Consider the following 21536-nt stretch of genomic DNA (forward strand, 5'->3'; position numbering starts at 1 on the left):
TCAACAGACTCAGGTGTAGCTTCTGCTTAGTTGGAATGAAAATCTACACCCACACCGGCCCTTTCCGTATAGGATTGGACACCCCTGTCTTAGAGTGACGGCCCCACCCTTGAAATGACTCTGCAGTGATACCACTCCATGGCTCCATGCATTGCCTCGAGAAAACTCACTTGTTGATATGGGTTCAGTTCATATACCTTCCACCGCCACACTGAAAAAATTCCTCATTTGGGTTGAGGAAGGGGGAATATGGTGGAAGGAATATCAACTGGATGTGTGGTGAACCTTTTTTGTATGCCATGTGCACGGTGGAAACTGACATTGTCCCTTATAACAACATAGGTGGTCTGTGGGTAGTGTGACAACACAAATGCGTTTGCACTCACTGCCCAGCTTCCCTCATGCTCATTCCATGATTGATAATACTATCAACCCGAATTGTTTGAGTGTCACTGGAAATATTTATTTGTCTTTCCCATCCTCTTCATCTTCCTCTTCCTTTCTGTGGTCTTTCTTGCTCAGTTTTTTTTTTTTTTTTTTTCCTGAACCAGTGTGCCAGGGGGAGAGTTTATATGCCCCAGGCAGTTAAGAAATCTGAGTGGATAATTATACTGAACGTTGTGTGAGCTTCACGCTGAGGGAGAGCCTTCATGCACGACTGATATCTGAAGTCTGTGTAAAATCACGGCACTTTATAGGCTTGCTGTGATCAGGTGACATGGCATTCCGCATGTCGAGTGACAATAAATGCCACCTGTAAACCCCGTAAGCAGCTTCTTTGTCTTCAGCGAAGCTGCATGTCTGTTGTCTGTGTGAACAAACTTTTCAATTTCCTCTCTCTCTATCCATCCATCCATCCATCTTCTATACCGCTTATCCTTTTCTTCAGGGTCATGGGGAACCTGGAGCCTATCCCAGGGAGCATCGGGCACAAGGCGGGGTACACCCTAGACAGGGTGCCAATCCATCATAGGGCACAATCACATACACATTCACACACCCATTCATACACCACGGACACTTTGACATGCCAATCAGCCTACCATGCATGTCTTTGAACTGGGAGGAAACCGGAGTACCCGGAGCCATTTAGACATTAATGGCTGTGTGTTGAGTTATTTTGAGGGGTCAGCAAATTTACACTGTTACACAAGCTGGACACTCACTACTTTACATTATAGCAAAGTGTCATTTCTTCTGTGTTGTCACATGAAAAGTTATTATCAAATATTTACAAAAATGTGAGGGGTGTACTCACTTTTGTAAGATATATTCCCTCTTCTATCACTGTCTTATGGAAACAGAAGCTCATAGATTCCAGTCTCTCAATCGAGGTTGTAGAGACCATGTTAAATGCTATAGCACCATCCACGAGAAAATTGTATGCCTTCAAGTGGCAAAGTTTCGTGGTTTGAGAAACGTCAGTTAGACCCAGTAAACTGTGTAATAACTATAGTCCTGGAGTTCTTACAGGAATGTTTCTCAGAAGGGTTGGCTCCTTCTACAATTAGGGTTTACATGGCTGCCATTTTGGCCAGCCACGCCCCTATTGATGGAGCATCTGTGGTGCAACATCCTCTAACATCGAAGTTTATGCATGGTGTCAGACAGCTGAGGCCCATTTTCAGACCACACATACCTTCCTGGGACCTTTCTGTGGTCCTGGAAGGTCTGTCAGGTGCTCCATTTGAGCCCTTAGAGTCAGCCTCAGAGAAGCTTCTGACTCTAAAGGTAGCTCTTTTGCTGGCCCTGACATATCTCAAGCGAGTAGGAGATCTGCAAGCTCTCTCTGTTGCCCCTTCGTTTCTTGACTTTGCCCCTGTATTAGCCAAGGCCTTCCTATATCCTAGGCTGGATTATATTCCTAAAATACCTGCATCTGCTGCACAGCCAGTAATGTTGCAGGCTTTCTGCCCTCCTCCGTTCCTTACACCAGAACAAGAAAAATTGCACCTACTTTGTCCAGTTAGGGCTCTTTGTACTTATGTCCGACACTCCGGCCAATGGTGTAAGTCAGTGAAGTTGCTGGTCGGCTTTGGCAATGATAGTAGAGGTGATGCTGTGTCAAAGCAACGCATCTCTAATTGGATAGTGGAAGCAATCTCTATTGCTTAAAAAGTGTGTGGTCTTGCTACACCTCTGGGCATAAGGGCTTATTTTACTAGGGGGGGTCACCTTCTCGAAGACTTTATCTAAAGGGGTACTCTTATAGGATGTGTGTGCTGTGGCGGGGTGGTCTACGCCGCACACATTAATTCAGTATTACAGTTGGACATGGATTCCACCCCGGGCTCGAGGGTCTTGCAGTGACCCTCAAGCACAGACCTTTTTTGGATAGACCATATCCTCAGTATGACGGAATGGGTATAATTGTTCCCACAGTGTTAAGCTCCCGCAACGTTGAGTTCCCTTTTAAAGCGAACATCTGGCTTACGCATGTAACCCTGTTCCCTGAGAAGGGAATGAGACATTGCATAGCTTTGTCATATTGGGGTATGCTTGTGAATTGCGTCTTTGCTTCAGACAAAGAGAAGCTGATGACGTGGTTTACAGGCGCCGTTTATAGTCATGCGATGTGCATCAACTGACCATGGCAAGCCTATAAATTGGCGTGATTTTACATAGACTTCAGATACTGGTTGCGAGCGAAGGCACTCCCACAGTGTTAAGCTCACGCAACATCTCATTCCCTTCTCAGTGAACAAGGTTACATGCATAACCCAGAGGTTTTGAAGTGAGATTTGGTTTCACCCATTAGTACCCTGAGTTCTGATTGGTGACTTCAGTGTTTAGGAAAATGAGACAAGCGTGTTCCCAATGAGAAGTACATAGTGTGTTGAGAAGTGTATATAGCATTTTGCAAATGAATGCAAAAGATCTGCAAACTATGTTGAATCAATGAGAATGTGTTTATCTTTAGCATAAAGAATCAATTATTTGGTGTACTCATTCAGTTACAGAGTGTATCCAAATGAGAAAAACTGTATTAGCAAATTCAGTGGATCATTAGATTTGGGGATCTGTTACATTCCTGTAAATCTCATTATTTCTTCTGAGGTTTCTGAGATAAAGTTCTTTAACATTCTTTCTGTAGGATTTTTTGGAGTGTGATATTTTTTGCTGAATTTTGCCAGTGGTGTTTTCAAAGTAGAAAACTGAGTGGGTTCATTATAGTAGCAGCAAAACCCCATCAGCAGTGTTGCTTTCTACCTCTCCACAGGAGTCTGAAGGCACAGACAGTGTCCTTCATCTCAGCATATTTCAGTCATGGCTGGATGCAGTTTGCAAAAGAATAGACATGCGGAGCTAAAATATGTGTTGATGGCAATAACAATGCAAGGATGCTCAGGGAGAAATTTTGAGGGAGTTGAAACAGACAGATCTGAATCAAGTGGTCTCTACTTCCTCTCTCCCTGACGGTGACGATCTGGGAACCTATGCTAATCTTAACTTTTTGGTTTGCTTCGTGTTTATTGTCTAGAACCTCTTACATTCCCCCTTAATTATCCAAACTGCTAACATACCCCTAACATGGTGGTGAGAACCTCAGTTAAGGTTTGGGAGCAATCGTCTACTTTCCATTCCTCTTTCAACCAATTATTTTGATCATCCATCCTAGTTGGATGATGCTTCTCAATTTTCATCTCATTTTAGGTACATTCAAATACACAGTTATGCTGAACAAATTAACCCCCTCTTCCCTTCCCCTCCAGAACTCGCACATTTTGACCCCTCTTAAAGCTTGTTAATAAAAAATATGTTCGCTCAGAATTATAGCTTTGTATACTCTATACATTGTGAACTTTTTTTTTGGCACTTACAGTATGTTAGGAGAATGTAGTGGTACTTGTTTAAACAGAGGAGTGGAAAACCATTCCAGATCATGTACTCTCGATGGGCCTCATTTATCAAGCTGGATGCAAATGGATTCATCCTTAAGTCATTCATATGAACTTTTGAACGTTTACAAAACAAATTTGGTATTCATGAAAATCCTGTAAATTCAAATTATATTATTTGCATGGATTGCTGCACTTTTGTTTGTAGACTATACTGTCAAGAAGTGCAGAAAACAGCATTTTTAAAAAATCAGTTATCTTACACAAAATCACTTACATCACAAATATAATAAAGAATAAGATATAAATATAATAAAAATTAATCCTAAAAAAATACAATCAAGTCTCCTTGTATGTAAACATTTCCAGTTCCAAAAAAATCAAAATTAAATACAATACAAAAAAAATATTCAAATCTAATTTCAATTTGTTACAGTATTAGGTCATTCATCATTCATTGTTTTTCCCCATTTTTCCCACCCCCCATTTTTTGCTGGCATCAGCCTGATATTAGTTCTGGGTTTTGGATTAGTGCCATCTTTATTAAATAATTAATGTATGCCTGTACGTATGGTGTGGACTAGTGGCTAGCATGCACAGATTAATGGTCAGGGAACCAACCCCAGCCACTGAAGGGTCACACGAGCCAGTGCACTCTCAAGCCTAGAAAATAGGGAGTGTTATGTCAGGAACGGCATCCGGCATAAGAAACTTGTGCCAGAATCTAAATATGCAGCCAGGTGATCCGCTGTGGCAACCTTGAACGATAGCAAACTAAAGTGTGTGGGGTGTGTGTATATGTGGGTTTGGGTGGGTGGGTGGGGTGTTGCAAGTATGTACGTATTTACAGTTAGATATTTATTTTTTGTGTGTTTATCTTTTTTTATACTTTTATGTTACAAATCATTCACATGTGGTCTTCAAGGTTTCCTTACTTGTGTATTTCACTGTACACTATTATGTTATTTTTCCATTTATTAGATCTAAACCGAATATAAAAGGAGGAAAGGAACCACTGTCAGGGTTCTCTTTGGTTCTGGTTTGGATTACAATAATTCTATAAGGCCGTAGTCGGGTCTCTTAGGTTTCGTGATGCTGTTACTTTTCTGCAGCTCTCACACCCAGCATGCTCTTCTAACACAAAGACTCCACACTGTGATTTTAAACCCACACACACCAGCTGCCTGTTACATAGTGCCAACTTTACAGAGAGAGAGAGAGAGAGAGAGAGAGAGGGAGAGAGAGATATTTGCTTTCTTTTCTGTTTTGTTAAGAGTATAATGATTTCTTTAAGTAGGAAGTATTTTTGGTCCATAATCACAGAACATGGCAAACTTGTTGAAATTCACTGTTTTATCAGAATATTCAAAAATGCGGGATCATATGTTAATGATACATTTGAGTTATTTATCAGGCAGAGTAATGCACTCTTTCCTCGCCTACCACAAAATTCCATAGGTGAAATTGAGCTTACTGTCACATGACAAAATATTTTAAACATTTTACCGTTAATGTAACTTCATGCTTATTTCTGTTGTTCAGTGTATTCAAATTCAGATTAAGTTGCAGCTGCTTTGTTACTTTGGTTTACATGGTTGCAGGAAAGCCCAATCAGAACAAGTGCATAAAATACAAATAAAAGAGATCGATAATTTAAGTCACCACTTTATTGAAAAGCAAAGTTGGTGGTAAAATATGTCACTCTGTGCAACAAAGTTTTGATCTACAATCATTTACAGCATTTGGCAGACGCCGTTATCCAGAGGAACTTACATTTATCTCATTATCTGAGCAGATGAATGTTAAGGGCCTTGCTCAATGGCCCAACAATGGCAGCTTAGCAGTGCTGGGATTTAAACACACAACCTTCTGCCCAATGTCTTAACCACTGAGCTATCACTGCCCAGTCACATGCTACTAGTAAAATACAATGTATTTTAAATGCCTGTGGTGCGACCGAAATTCAACGCCACACTAGTTTTCAACTAACTACTGTCAATGAAGGTTTAGGATCAACTTTATACTCTGACATATGATAGAACTTACATTATATTATAGTACTTACAAGGAAGAAGTAACCTGAAAAAAGGCATGTAGGGGTTTTTAAACAGGTTAAAACAAACAAAAAACCCTAAAACAACAACAAAAATAAACAGCCTTTAATTTGGACCCTATAAAAGAAGTCATATGTAGACCTAATATAATAAACTAGTTGGGTTGGAAAGCTATTAGACTCTGGAATAGGCTTTGGAATTTTATTGTGTGAATGAAAGATAATGTTATTAATTGGTAACAGCGGTTTCGAATGAGCATTCTGTTCCAAAACAGTTAAGCATGATTGCATTTTAATTATGAGTCTGTTTTTTCTTTCGTTCCTCAAACGCTATAGCCCAGTACTATTATAATAATCAGGTTAATCCACTGATTTAGCAGTAAATATGCTAATCCACTAATACAGCATTATACTAAACAGACTAACCCACTAATATAGAATTGTATACCAGTGCGCCGTTGAATTCTCGATTGAGATAGAGTCACAAAGTTTATAAAATTTCTTTAACAGTATGGATCTGATGGTAGTGCCAGCTGCAAGGCAAATCACAGGTTTATATTAATATGCTCATTCTACCATATCATTGTTTCTATAGTAACAGTTTACACAGTGGCTTTTAATGGTGGACGCTCCACATAATTTTTTTTTTTTTTTTTTTAAGTGTAATTGTAATTGTTGATATGGTGATGTTTTCTGTGAAGGGACATTTATTTACATTACATTTACATTTATATTTATTCACTTAGCAGACGCTTTTATCCAAACGACTTACAACTGAGAAAGATACAAGCAAAACGATATCAAGCAGAGAACAATACAATAAGTGCTACCATACAAGATCTATTAATTGAATTCCAAAAGAAGCAAAGTGCAGAGTAGAGGTGTAAGTGAATTTTTTTTTGTTTTTTTTTTTTAATTATGAGTTGGTTAGGTGTTCATAGAAGAGGTGGGTCTTTAGCTGTTTTTTGAAGATGGTGAGAGATTCTGTGGTCCGGATTGAGATTGGAAGTGCATTCCACCACTGAGGAACAGTTAGTGTGAAGGTTCTGGAAAGGGACCTTGCGCCACGCTGAGTTGGAACTGCTAAACGTCGGTCGCTAATCGATCGCAGATTGCGAGAGGGAACGTAGGCCTTCAGGAGAGAGTTGAGGTAGGAGGGTGCTGTTCCTGACAAGGTCTTGTAGGTGAGCATCAAGGCCTTGAACTACAGGAAGCCAGTGGAGGGAGATGAAGAGGGGTGTGACATGGGTTCTCTTGGACTGGTTGAAGACAAGGCGCACTGCAGCATTCTAAATCAACTATTTAGCATTTTTGGAAGGAGTCTCCAGTGTTAGCACTAACAGTCTGGATTAAAGCTGTAAGTTTAAGTTCATAGACAGGAAAGTCTTGAGGATGAAGGGATTTCACACAATGAAATCGATGCCACAGCCATCCGTGGTCAGGAGTCTAAGAGAGCAAAATGAGCTGTTGCCTCTAGGTGGGAGGTGTGGCATAGTCTTTCTCATAGCAGTTCCAAAAGATGCGGTTAGATGACTTGACACCAGTTTACGAGGAATCATGTGATAGCCCTCACCCTTCTGGATTGGTAGTTGTCATAAGACAGGAGAGAGCTGGCTAGAGGGTGGGAATTGACGAAGAATAAAAAACTTCTTCAAATTTCTGTCATATAAAAGGAATAATACACTTTAGGATGTGTTGTTCCAGGCTCAGGGAGACAGAATACGGATTAATATGCAGGGCTTATTAGAACAATGTTCAAAGTCAAAACCATCCAGAGTCATTACCAGTAGAGCTGTGATGGTCAAGTGTCCACAAATGTTTGGCCATTAAACCCACTGGCAGGTGATATATATAGGGTGGCACCTGTCAAGGGGTGGGACATATTAGGCAGCAATTGAACAGTCAGTTCTCAAAGTTGATGTGTTGAAAGCAGGAAAAATGGGCAAGCGTAAGGATCTGAGCGACTTTGACAAGGGCCAAATTGTGATGGCTAGACGACTGGGTCAGAGCATCTCCAAAACAGCAGGTCTTATGGGGTGTTCCCGGTATACAGTGGTTAGTACCAACCAAAAGTTACCGGCAACAGGGTCATGGGCACCTCATTGATGCGAGTGGGGAGCAAAGGCTAGCCCATCTGGTTCAATCCCACAGAAGAACTACTGTAACAGAAATTGCTGAAAAAGTTAACACACAGTGCATTGCAGCAACCGAAAGTGCCTACAATGGTCACATGAGCATCAGAACTGGATCATGGAGGAATGGAAGAAGGTATCCTGGTCTGGTGGCGTTTTCTTTTACATCATGTGGATGACCAGGTGCATGCGTGTCGCTTACCTGGGGAAGAGATGGCATCAGGATGCACTATGGGAAGTAGAAAATGTTCTGGGCAGTGTTCTGCTGGTAAACCTTTGGCTTTCATGTGGATGTTACTTAGACATACCGCCTACCTAAACATAGTTGCCGACCAAGTACACCCCTTCGGTATTCCTTAATGGCAGTGACTTCTTTCAGCAGGACAGTGCGCCCTGTCACACTGCAAAAACTGTTCAGGAATGATTTGAGGTACATGACAAAGAGTTCAAGATGTTGACTTGGCCTCCAAATTCCCCAGATCTCAATCCAATCAAACATCTGTGGGATGTGCTGGACAAACAAGTCCGATCCATGGGGCCACACCTCACAACTTACAGGACTTAAAGGATCTGCTGCTAATGTCTTGCTGCCAGATAACACAGCACATATTCCAAGGTCTTGTGGAGTCCATGCCACGAAGGCTCAGAGCTCTTTTGGTGGCACAAGAGGGACCTACACAATTAGGCAGGTGGTTTTTAATGTTATGGCTGTTGTGTGTACAGTAGTAATAATAATAGTAGCAAGAAAAAGTAGTAGGAGAGATAGAAAATTCTTGAAATCTATAAGAATATATTTACAAGAAATTGATTAACAACAATGACAACAACAACAACAAAACAACAACAACAACAACAATAATAATAATAATAATAATAATACATTGTTCAATACACCAGCGAATTTTGTTGATTATGTGAAATTGTGTGCTTTTGGGGGGGGGGGGGGGTATTGGGGTGTTTGTCACTTACTGTCTCTCTGATGGTGGTAGGTGAGGATATGCTGTGCTACCAATGTACAGAATTCTGAATGCTCTCTCACCAAACTCTCTCACCAGTCTTATCCAGATCTGTCATGGTGTTATTTTCAGTGATGCTTTAATTATTAAAATTTTTATTTCACATGCATTTTGTTAAATCTATCCCTCATTTGACTCTCTCCCTTTTGAAATAAGTCTCATTCTCTTCTTGATATTTCCTTCCATCTATCTCCTTTTCCCCTGTATGTTTAAACAGCAACTCTGAGAAAAGTCTATCTCCCCATCTTTTTCTCTTTCTGAGTTAAAACAGACCTCTTTTACATCATATACAATTTAGAATAGAAAATGACATGTCATTTTAGATATTACATATTTCTCTCTCTCTGTGTCTCTTTGTCTATCCCTGAAGCCCCCTCACTCTCTTCCTCTCGGTCCCCCTCTCTGTCTGTCTGTCTTTACTAATCTGAACTTTAGTAGGGATAATACATAAACTTGACGTAAATGCGCAGTTAATGTGATTGGTATTTGGAGTGCCGGAGTTTTCTCATTAGTACTGCTCAGCTGTGTCCTAATCAGGTGGAGGAGAGAGAGAGAGAGAGAGAGAGAGAGAGAGAGAGAGATTTTTTAAGTAAGTGGTGACTTATGAGGCTGATGGTTTTAGTATAGTAGCTCTCCTCTGTAACTCTCCTCTCGTCTTCAGGCTATCACAGTTTCATCTAGTTTTAGCCAACCACACCTTGCATAATCCCTAAAGGACCAGTGGGAGAGACAGAGGGTGAGACAGTTTTGGCCCTTTGTTGCCAATTCAGTACACCCAGATTGAAACAGCACAACTGGATAGACAGATAAGGGTTTAGCTTCATTTATAAAACATTTACATATTTACTCATTTACATTTACTAACATTTGGGGTGCAAACAGTATTCAGAGGATTCTCAAAACTATAATAGCAGCTGCACCTTCTTTCTGCCTAAGATTAAGACATGATGAAGTAGCATCTGATTGTCAGTTACTGTTCAAGACTTTCAGGGTGACTCACAGCAACTCACTAGATTTTAGAGTATTTTTCTCTCCTGACTCACTAACTGGTGGCACTGCAGGTATCGTTGACACCTTACAGCTCCAGGGTCCTCAGTTCCATCCTGAACTCAGCTTATTGTCTGTGTGGGGTTTTGCTTGTTCTCCCCATATGCCCATATGCCAGAGATGAATTGGCTATGTGAAAATTGCCCCTAGGTGTGAATGTGTGTGCATGGTGTCCTGGGATGGACAACCATCCAGGGTTTGTTCCCGCCTTGCACCCAGGTGAATGTTTTTCATATTTTCGTTTCAAACAAAAAACACTTCCAAGCTTTGATGGCATCTCACTAGCTTGAATGAACAGTAATCATTCACTTCATTCATCTTTTCATTCATTAACACTTTATCCTAGTCAGGGTGACAGTGGATCTGGAGCCTACAGTGCATCCGGAAGGTATTCACAGCGCTTCACTTTTTCCACATTTTATGTTACAGCCTTATTCCAAAATGGATTAAATTAATTATTTTCCTCAAAATTCTACAAACAATACCCCATAATGACAACATGAAAGAAGTTTGTTTGAAATCTTTGCAAATTTATTCAAAATTTAAAAAAACAAAAAAGCACATGTACATAAGTATCCACAGCCTTTGCTCAATACTTTGTTGAAGCACCTTTGGCAACAATTACAGCCTCAAGTCTTTTTGAGCATGATACTACAAGCTTGGCACACCTATTTTTGGGCAGTTTCTCCAATTCTTCTTGCAGGACCTCTCAAGCTCCATCAGGTTGGATGGGGAGCGTCGGTGCACAGCCATTTTCAGATCTCTCCAGAGATGTTCAATCGGGTTCAAGTCTGGGCTCTGGCTGGGCCACTCAAGGACATTCACAGAGTTGTCCTGTAGCCACTCCTTTGCTATCTTGGCTGTGTGCTTAGGGTTGTCCTGTTGGAAGATGAACCTTCGCCCCAGTCTGAGGTCCAGAGCGCTCTGGAGCAGGTTTTCATCAAGGATGTCTCTGTACATTGCTGCATTCATCTTTCCCTCGATCCTGACTAGTCTCCCAGTTCCTGCCACTGAAAAACATCCCCACAGCACGATGCTGCCACCACCATGCTTCATGGTATGTTATTGGCCAGGTGATGAATGGTGCCTGGTTTCCTCCAGACATGACGCTTGCATTCAGGCCAAAGAGTTCAATCTTTGTCTTGGTCTGAGAGTCCTTCAGGTGCCTTTTGGCAAACTCCAGGTGGGCTGTCATGTGCCTTTTACTGAGGACTGGCTTCCTTCTGGCCAATCTACCATACAGGCCTGATTGGTGGAGTGCTGCAGAGATGGTTGTTCTTCTGGAAGGTTTTCCTGTCTCCACAGAGACACGCTGGAGCTCTGTCAGAGTGACCATCGGGTTTTTGGTCACCTCTCTGACCAAGGCCCTTCTCCCCGATCATTCAGTTTGGCCGGGCAGCCAGCTCTAGGAAGAGTCCTGGTGGTTCCAAAATTCTTCGATTTATGGATGATGGAGGCCACTTTGCTCATTGGGACCTTCAATGCTGCAGAAATGTTTCTGTACCCTTCCCCAGATCTGTGCCTCGATACAATCCTGTCTCGGAGGTCTACAGACAATTCCTTGGACTTCATGGCCAAGGTCAGTTGAGGTCAAAAGTTTACATAAACCTAGTCTAAAGACATTCAGACTCAGTTTTTCAACTCCACATATTTCATTTTAATAAAACCACTTTCACGTTCCTGAAGATTCCAGAAATTTATTAAATTACTTTTAGAAGCTTCTGATTGGTCAGTTGTCTTAATTAGGTGCGCACCAGTGGCTGTATTTAAGCGCTTGACTTTAGAGACAGTGCCTTTTTGCCCTTAATACCATGGGAAAATCCAAATAACTCAACCAAGACCTCAGGAAAAAAAGTGCACCTCCACAAAGTCACATTAGTCCTTAGGAACAATTTCCAAACTACTGAATGTACCACAAAAAAACTGTATGCATATATATATATATATATATATATATATATATATATATATATATATATATATATATATAGGGACCATTCAGGAAAGAGGCACAAATTAACTCCCAGAGAAGTTAACTGAACCCCAAGACATCAACAAAGGTACTGGTGAAGGAGTTGGATGCATCACGTACCAAAGTATGTACATCCACCATTAATAGAATTTATCATTATGGCCTGAAAAGCTGTCATGCAAGGAAGAAACCCCTACTTCAAGACCAGTATTAAAAAGTCAGTTTGCAGGTGATCACCAGCATGTTGGAGGAGTTTTCCCTGATCGGTTGAAACAGATATTTAATTTTCTTGCTATAATTATCAGTCCTCTGTATGGAGGAAAAAGAGTTAGGACCATGATCCTAAGCATTCCTCCAAAGTTGTAACAAAATGGCTTAAAGGCAACAAAGTGAATGAGTGCCCATCACAAAGCCCTGACCTGAATCCCATAGAACATTTCTGAATTGATCTGAAAAAGCATGTCAGAGCAAGGAGGCCCAGAAACCTGAGTTATGTCAGTTCTGTCAGGAGGAATGAGCAAAAATTTTTCAAAGTATTGTGAGAAGCGTAGGGAAGGCTAGCCTGAGTGTTTGAGTCAAGTTAAGCAATTAAAAGGAAATGCCATTGAATGATAATAAGTGGATGTACTTATGGACCCACCAAAAATCTGATTTAGTAAATAAAACTTGAAATAAGTATGTCTTAGATATTGTTTTGAAATGACCTCTTATGATAATTAGATACTGTACCTTAATTGACTAACCCTGAAAATATGTAGTAACCTGAATGTGTGGAATTGCTAGTTGAGTTTGTGTCACGATACAAAGTTGCACACAGATACAGGTGCAGAATTTTAAAGATTTAATAAACAAAAAAACCCAGCTACAGAGACAAGGCATATAAAGACTAACGTAAGATAAGGAAGCAGTGCAAACAGTGGTTATATATAGGAGTGCTCGTTAATAGAAACGTGATACAGGTGTGGGTGGTCATGTGACATTGATGTAGTATGGGGCAGTGGCTGCCGGGAAATGAAGTCCAGAGCTCCTTCCTTGATACATGACAGTTTGCATGTCTTTCGCCTAGGTGTATGTAAACATTTATACCCCAGCTGTGTTTAGGTGTACAGAATACAAGAATAAAAACAAGTAATGTTTACTTGACCTGATCTGGACACTTGAGCAAATGCAAATCAACACATGCTGACCAGAAGAGGAGCATGAAGTTGCTGCGGTTTTGCTCAGTGTAACTGTTATTTTAGATAAATATGATAAAGCGAAAATGTGTCCAGAATGGAAAGTGAGCTATATTTACAGTTTAGTCATTTAGTTACCATTTGTAATTTAGCCATAGCGTTGATTTAGCTAATTTATTTAAGCACTGTTGCATGTAGCAAATAAGCAAAATTAAAAGACAGAAACAAAAAAACAAACAAACAAACAAAGGAGCAATATAGATTTGACTTACTTGTTTTATTTGTGTAATATTTATCCATTTCAAATACGTTTTACTTGAAATTACCTAAAGTTAAGTTACTGTTGCCAGGGTTTTTTTTGTTTTGTTTTGTTGTTGTTGTTTTTTGTTGTTGTTGTTTTAAATTTTTTATAGCTCAGCACTCCCTAGTCTCACTAAACATTGAAACAGTGATCCTAGTCTTGACAAAGGAGCACCCATTCTGACTATAAATGCACGTTTTTATATAAGTATCATTGGTGTATTGTTATTAATGAGGAAGGAGAGAGTATATTTTCTACTCCATTGCCCAACAATGTAAATGAAAACACTGAAAATGAAGAAAGAAGAAAGGATTCAATTCCTCAATAAAAATGTTTCTTTTAAAACTGTGTATTAGCTCCTCGTACAGTCTACTGATCTATGAACAGTGTTGATTTTTTTTTGACTATTAATTTGATATAATTTCCATTTTCTTTTTTTTCCACCCCCACTTGATCTCCTGTTTTATACTTTAATGAAATATTTGCTTTTCATTATCAATTGTGAATATATTAGCAGTGTTTTATGCTGAATGCTAATGTATGTATGAGAGATAGAGAGAGAGAGAGAGAGAGAGAGAGAGAGAGAGAGAGAGAGAGAGAGAGAGAGAGAGAGAGTGTTAATGTAAAGCCAAAATTGCACTGTCATTCAACATCCCATCCTCAGAGTAACAGAAGCAACCAAAGACCTCATTTTGACCTCAAACTTAAAAATCAAGAAGGGTGCATCTCAATCAGCTCCCTGGGTCATGAATCAGTATATGGTGTACATGAGTTGAGGCACCACTAAGGATCCTGGCTCACTACACATTGAGACACCGATGATTCAATTTCCAGCGACATCCTGATCGTACACAACTAGTGGATATGTTTGTTGAAATCATTAAACACTTAAGTAATTAGACTAAAATAAACTGTATATAGAATGTCAAATAAAGTTAAAAATTGCTAATGTAAGTAATCATTTAAGAGCTACAACATCACTACTTACATTTGTAGACAAATTTGGTTGAGAGTTCGTCCCCCATTTTTATTTTCGTGCTGTGAGGCTTCAGAAAATGTGATGTCATTTCCAGTAAGGGAACATAGTGAGCATCAATGCTCCCTGGGTTTTGTGGTGCATTTTTTAGGGAGCAAACTTTCTAGTGCACTGTAAGGATTTTGTGATTGAGACAGTCCTTATTTAAAATGGCCACCTCCCTGATCAGTGCCCTGACTACTGAACTAGGGAGCTGGTTGAGACGCACCAGAAGTCATAGGTCCAAGGTCATAAATCCCAGAACACTTCTGCATTCAGTGTGCATTCATTAATATTATTTTTTTGTCTTGTTTTATTCCGATAAATTCCTTTTTCTATGTATTTATCCCATCGTGTTCTCAATGGCCACTAATTAGTTTCACTTTTGGTATTGTGTCTTAGTCTTATGTTCCAGCTCATTTTGACACACATCAGATGGGAAGGCCAAACTCTTTTAACATATTTTTCAGTGGGCTTTAGCTAGCTAAGCTTTTAGCAGCCACAATGAATCTCAAATTTTAAAATAGTGCAACACCATGACTGTTCTGTTTTTTAACATACTATTTACTAAAGCAGAATGCAGTTTTGGACATAAACAATTGAGAGACAAGAATAACATCATTTATTCAAAATATGCAGATGGAAACTTGATTGGTTGGTTGACCAGAATGAAAATGGCTTGATTATACGTTGGCAGATCCTGTTCTGATTGGTATGGAGTAACCTGATTAGGTAAAGGTTGTGATGAGAGGATATGATTGGTTATTGTGCTGTATCCGGGAGCACAGATGTGAATTTATTGCCTCAATGAGTACCTAGTGAACTATGAAGACACACACACACACACACACACGCAAAATGGCTCTTCCTGCTCCCCTTCCCTCCCTTCTGCCCTTCATCCTTGCCTCTTTCCTTCTTTCCTTGGGTGTGTCCTTCTCTCACTCACCTTCAGTCACCTCTCCTCTGGACATTAGCCATATGACAGTGTCCCGATGGAGGTCATTTTTAGACCTTCTACACACACACACACGCATGCGCACACACACACATGCATACTCAGCCATTTCCACTCAAATGGAAAATGGGGTTTTAATGAGAATGTCCTTGGCAAGAACATGCAACAATCTCTCCCCCTCCATCTCTCTCAATCCATATATCAGTTTCTCTCTTTAACTTCTTTCTTTCAATTTCTTGTTCTGCCTTTTTTTAAAAAAAATAATCTCTCTCTTTTTTCCTTTTGGTTATCACATTCTCACATTCACTCTCCTTCCATCTGCCTCTCTCTCTGTGTTTCTCTCTTCCCTTCTCTCAGCATCTCAGCTCTCTTGACCCTCATCTTCAGATTCACACTTTCTTCTTTTTCTTTTATATCTCTATTTATCTGTACCATTTTCTTCATACACAGTCAGGTCCATAAGTATTTGGACACTGACACAATTTTCAGAATTTGGCCTCTGTACACCACAACAATGGATTTGAAATGAAGCAGTGTGATTGAAGTATAGACTTTCAGCTTTAATTCAAGGGTTCTAATAAAAATACTGCATTAACCAATTAGGAATTACAGCCATTTCCACAGGCTCAAAAGTAATTGGACAATTGTCTGATAAGCAGTTTTAAGGCCAGGTGTGGCCTGTTTCCTCATTATTTCATGACAAATTAAGGTGATAAAAGGTCTGGAGTTCATTCCAAGTGTTGAATTTGCATTTGATAGCTGTTCATGGGAACTTTCATTATGGCATCTAAAGAGAAAGCCTTAACAGTATTTTATAATTTTCCTCCTTTTATTTCTTTTCAGTTCTGTTTTTGTATCTCTCTCCTTTCTCCTTTCATGTCTTTATCTTTCACTCTTACACCTACTGAGTATCTCTCCCAATTTTCTCTTGTCTCTTTCTGTTACTCAAATAAAAAAAAAATGTGTGAAAGTATGTGTCTTTCTCTATTTGCAGATCTGTTTTGTGAGCTTGGACATGAGTGCGTCTGACCACCACGACAACATCTGCCTCAAGGTGGGTGGTGTGTTTTTTAAGTAACTTAAAAAAACACCACTTAAACACTTAAGTGATTAACCAAAAGTACAACAAATTCCATGGCCCTGATCACAGTGTAAATGCAAAACGACAGCATATGGTGCACTCTTAAAACAGATATGTTAAAAATAACACATCACGTGTTGCTTTCAACCAGAGGTGTATCTACAGGACAGGCAAGGCAGGCAATTGCCTGGGGCCCTGTATAATGAGATGTCCCCCGAGGGCTGATCATTTTAATTATCCGAAATTTTAATCTTAAAATAATACACAGCAACATCTCAGCAACCCCCTTAAAGGGGGCCCTCTGTGGAGCACCACCTGGTTTGAGGACTTGTTTATGCTTCTGCGCCACCCATTCAAACTTGAGTTGCGCAAGCATTAATTCCTGAAAATGAATCTGAAAAATGTGAAAGGGATACAGCTTCAAGACCGTGTTCAGCACTTGTAGGGTAGCCCCATTCTTTATTCTTTTTTCAACACTCTTATGATCGTTTTCAATAAAGAAAACAAGTCTTCGAAACATGCGTCCATGGAAGTAAAGGGTCACAACGTTATCTCCGGGTAACATGAAGACTTAATAACAAAAATCTGTCAGAAGAGCCCCAAGCAATTATTTTGCCTAGGGCCCTCACATAATCTAGGTTCACCTCTGCTTTCAACACAATCAGTGTATTGTATATCCACACAAATATGTGTTAAAAAAATAAAACAAAATTACATGGAGATGTGTTGTTTATACATTTTTCCCTACAATGGTCCTAAATTGCAATTTGTTCGTATGCTAAAATTCTACTAAAATGCTCACAAAATAAACAAACAGTTGCATGAAGTTCAGGTGACATTTATTAAAATCATTGATACATTTGTCAGATGTAAGAATTGGAGTTGATGCATCTTTTAAAAAATTTCCCTTAACTGATGAACTGCGTTACAGAATCCCAAATTGTGTAATTTTGGAAATGCAACCTCCATTCTCTTTATGAACAAAATGATGCTGTAGACTCACCAGGAAAATCTAGCTAGCTTTTTTTCCAGCCGAATTAATTTAACCAATATTACAGAGATAGTGGGAAGCATTACAACCTACTGTAACCCCCAACCTCTCTTTTTGTCAAGTTACCGTTGTGAAGAACTTTTGGTCTCGACATTACTGAGCTAGCTAAGTTACATTAGCCACTGACTGTCTGCACCTGTTAACCAGCATTAACATTCGCCGAATACATGAAGAAACACGGCACGAACCCATCCTCCTAATGCTAATTATTAGCTTGCCTTGTCCACTTGCTAAATGTAGTTAACATTAACCCACTCTCTGTATTATATCATGGTGAATAGCTTTAATGCTACGTTATCAGTAACTTTAAAAAAGGGAATGGGAATGTCTAACATTACAGTGAGCTGTATGCTAAAGTAATGTTATCAACTCAGGTGAGCATCTAGGTTAGCATCAGTCATCCATAATATGATTGGTCACAGCATCCAGCTAGCTAACTTTAACTCGGAGCATCAGATAAGATGCAGACCCAGAGAATTATATAATAACCTCAGTCCATATTTCACAGCCGACATTACACTAGTAGTGTAACGCCAATTCTGAGGAAGTGTGGGGAAATATAGAACATATATTGATAGATTAATATAATTTAGACCCCACCCCCAAATATTTATTTATCTTTTTGTAATTTCTGTTCTGTTATTAATAACTGTTGTTTAATTTTTCAATACATGCATGTATATTTGTAGTATACTTATAGATATATAATATGTGTCCAGTGTGATGTGTGTCCAGCAGTAGCCAGTTGGAGAACCCCAGATTAGACTTAGAAGAGAATAGAAAAAGAAGAGTTAGCAGTAGTTCATGCGATGTTTTATGAGACTATCAGTATTGTATTGTGCTGTGTGGTACGGAGATATGAACTGGTGCTGGCTGAATAAAAGAACCCAACCAAATTACACACTTGTTATTTCCTTAAAGTGTGCTACAACATACTGGCGACAAGGATGGCGACAGCGCTGTTCTGAATGAGTTGTCAACAAAGACGCTGAACATGGACATTGAGCAACTACAAGATCAGCTGAGCACGGCATTGCTCTAGCTGTAGCTCGATCAACTGCACGAGATGTGTGTATGCAAAACTGTCGGTAGAGGGACAAAGCAAATGGCACTCGCTGATCAGATTAATAAGTGAAGCAGTAGAGAGTGTTATAGAGATGGAAGATGATGATGTAGCCCGTCAACATGTGAAAGATGTGTAAGAGTTTTCCAATAAGATATCGCAACACAGCGACCGCACGGTACAAGATGGCGGCGGTGACACAGACCGAAATTCGCCAGAGCTTGCACATTTAAAGAAGCAGTACATTTTGAGTTATCAACAAGTATGCTTAAAAATTAAATCCAATGCCTGAGTTTGAAAGTTCCTGATGTGTCAAGTTCCCTTGTGTTCTCCCAACATCAGCATGCAGTTCCTGAAGTCACCATCCGACGTGATTTTAAGATTAAAGGTCAAATCGGAGATCGGGGACAGAAAGATAAGCTGTCGTACAACAACTTGATGCACCAAATTGATGCTGGAGTGAACAAGGGACACAGAGAGGCTGAGATAATTGATGCTGTGATAAGAACAATCAGTCCAGGTATGAGCCTATGTGATATGCTGGAGATCGAAACAGATTTAACTCTTTCTCAGTTGCAAACAACTCTGAAAGGCCGTTACAAGGAAGAAAGCTCAACAGACCTGTATCATTGACTGATAAATATCACTCAAGGGGGCCGTGAGTCACCACAAAACTTCCTATTCCTAGCCATTGAGTTAAAAGAAGTACTTTTAGCTGCTGCTCGAGAACCGGTTGGTGAAGAGTCGTACAGTCCTGATCTCATACAGAGAAGATTCCTGTGCGCGCTAGGAATGGGGTTGTCTAATGATCATATTAAATATCCGCTTAAAACCTGCTTTGATGATCCTACAATTACAGATGAAGTTCTCATCACAGCAATGAATGAAGCTGCAAGTCTTGAGTGGGAACGACAGCAAAAGTTCAAGAAAAATGCCCACATCAAAGAAATCAAAGTCACGGAGGTTCCTGCAAAACTACATCAAAGTCAAGAGAGAATGAGCCATGCTGTCGGAGGTAAAGAACAGTCCGTGCACACACAAGTAAAAGTTTTGAAAACCCCACAGGGCATGGACAAGAAAGACTCTGAGCTCTATGAGGTCGTCAAGCAGCTGAGAGGAGATCGGAGAAATGAGGAAAGTGATGAGTACTTACCATTCCACGCAGCCCTGAGAAAGGAATTGAGGATGCTGTGGGTGTCAGGAGCATGGTAGAGGTGACCAATGCGATCAGTGTTTTAAATGTGGGCAAAGTGGACATTTTCCAGAGGATGCAGGGGACCACCTGCAGGAAGAACAGAAATAGGACACTCAGCTAGCAGTATGGCAGTAACAACTCACACAACATCATCACTGGGGCCAGAACATCAACGTGAACTCCTGGGTGACAGCATTAAGCAGCCGGAAGCCCAGGAGCCACCTATACCTTATCAGATCCATACGAGCTAATCAGCTGTCCACCAAACGTAATGCACAGTTATTGAATCTGATTGGAGAGAAATGTATGGTGAACTGTTTCTTTGATGATGTGGAAATTCAAGTGCTATGGGATACTGGCTCACAAGTCTGTCTCATGAATGAAAAGTGGAGAAAAGCACATCTACCACACATAACACTACGCAGCTTGAATGAGCTCCTAGGACCTGGAAGCCTCACCGGTCAAGCAATGAATCAAACAGTTATCCCATTCGAAAGCTTGGTCGAAGTGACATTCAAGCTGGGAACAGACAAAGCCACAACCTTGGCATTGGAGTTACCTGTATTAGTATGTGGTGATGAGGGGGTGGCAGAGGACCCCATCAATGGACACAATGTCATCGAGTATCTGCTGAACAGTGGTGTAGAGTGACCTACCAGTGTAATGACCAAAGCCATGAGTACTGCACTGTCCTGTGATTGCAAGAAAATGCAGAGGTGTTACTGAACTTGAGAATCCAAGACGACAGGTGCAGCAATGGAGTAGCAAAAGCAGGTAGGTCAGTAACAAAAATTCCAGCCAATCAGGCTAAAACTGTCAAATGTTGCATTAAAACGGGCCCTTTGCTATCTGACCAAGATGCTCTTTTTGTGCCAGATGAGTGTGCGAAGTGGCCAGATGGATTGAGGGTAGAGGAAAACATCATCCGCCTCCAGAGAGGGACCTGCTCATGTATCTGCATTCTTGTGATTAATGATACTGCTCATGACATCAACTTACCTCCACGGGCAGTTTTGGGCCATATACAGCAAGTAAAAGCCATCTACCCTGCTGAGATGAGATCAGTGACAGCCCAGAAGGAGATTGCCTGTAGACTGCCGCACACACCACCCAAAGCCTGTTCCATAAACACAGTGAACTAGTCACCCAGTCTACAGAAAATGCGGATGCAACTTTAATGATTCAAAATGAAAACTTCTGGGACCCTCCTGTTTGCGTCGATCATCTAACACCCGAACAGCAGCAGAAATTGCAGTTTTTAAGGGAGGAGAGTGGTGCTTTTGCTCATGATGACAGCTATGTGGGATGTATTCCATCTCTCCAACTAAAAATTCACCTCAATGATACCACACCTATATAGCACACGTACATGTCTGTTCCGAAGCCGCTGCGCAGGGAGGTTAAAGAATAACTGGAGGATTTTTTGAATAAGGGATGAATTACTAAATCCAAGTCACCATATTCTTCACCAGTAATCTGCATGTGTAAGAAAGATGGGACTCTCTGCCTCTGCCATAACTATCGGGAGTTAAACAAGAAATGAATTCCAGATAGACACCCTATTCCCCGCATACAGGACATGCTTGACAGCTTGGCAGGAAGTGCCTGGTTTTTGGTCCTTGATCAAGGCAAAGCCTATCA

The 21536-nt window shown here is 40.4% G+C and overlaps 1 protein-coding gene across 3 annotated transcripts in view; it reads left to right on the forward strand.

Moving 5' to 3' along the window:
• The window catches only part of sphkap (SPHK1 interactor, AKAP domain containing), a 77573-nt gene that overhangs the window by 25868 nt on the left and 30169 nt on the right, over positions 1 to 21536 (forward strand). For all 3 annotated transcript variants that reach the window (XM_053678067.1, XM_017465714.3, XM_053678066.1), the window contains one exon: positions 16500 to 16559. In XM_053678067.1, the coding sequence (XP_053534042.1) occupies positions 16500 to 16559 (60 nt within the window). The remainder of the gene's footprint in view (positions 1 to 16499; positions 16560 to 21536) is intronic.

This window comes from Ictalurus punctatus, chromosome 4 (genome assembly GCF_001660625.3).
Source record: "Ictalurus punctatus breed USDA103 chromosome 4, Coco_2.0, whole genome shotgun sequence".
Taxonomy (NCBI): Eukaryota; Metazoa; Chordata; class Actinopteri; order Siluriformes; family Ictaluridae; genus Ictalurus; species Ictalurus punctatus.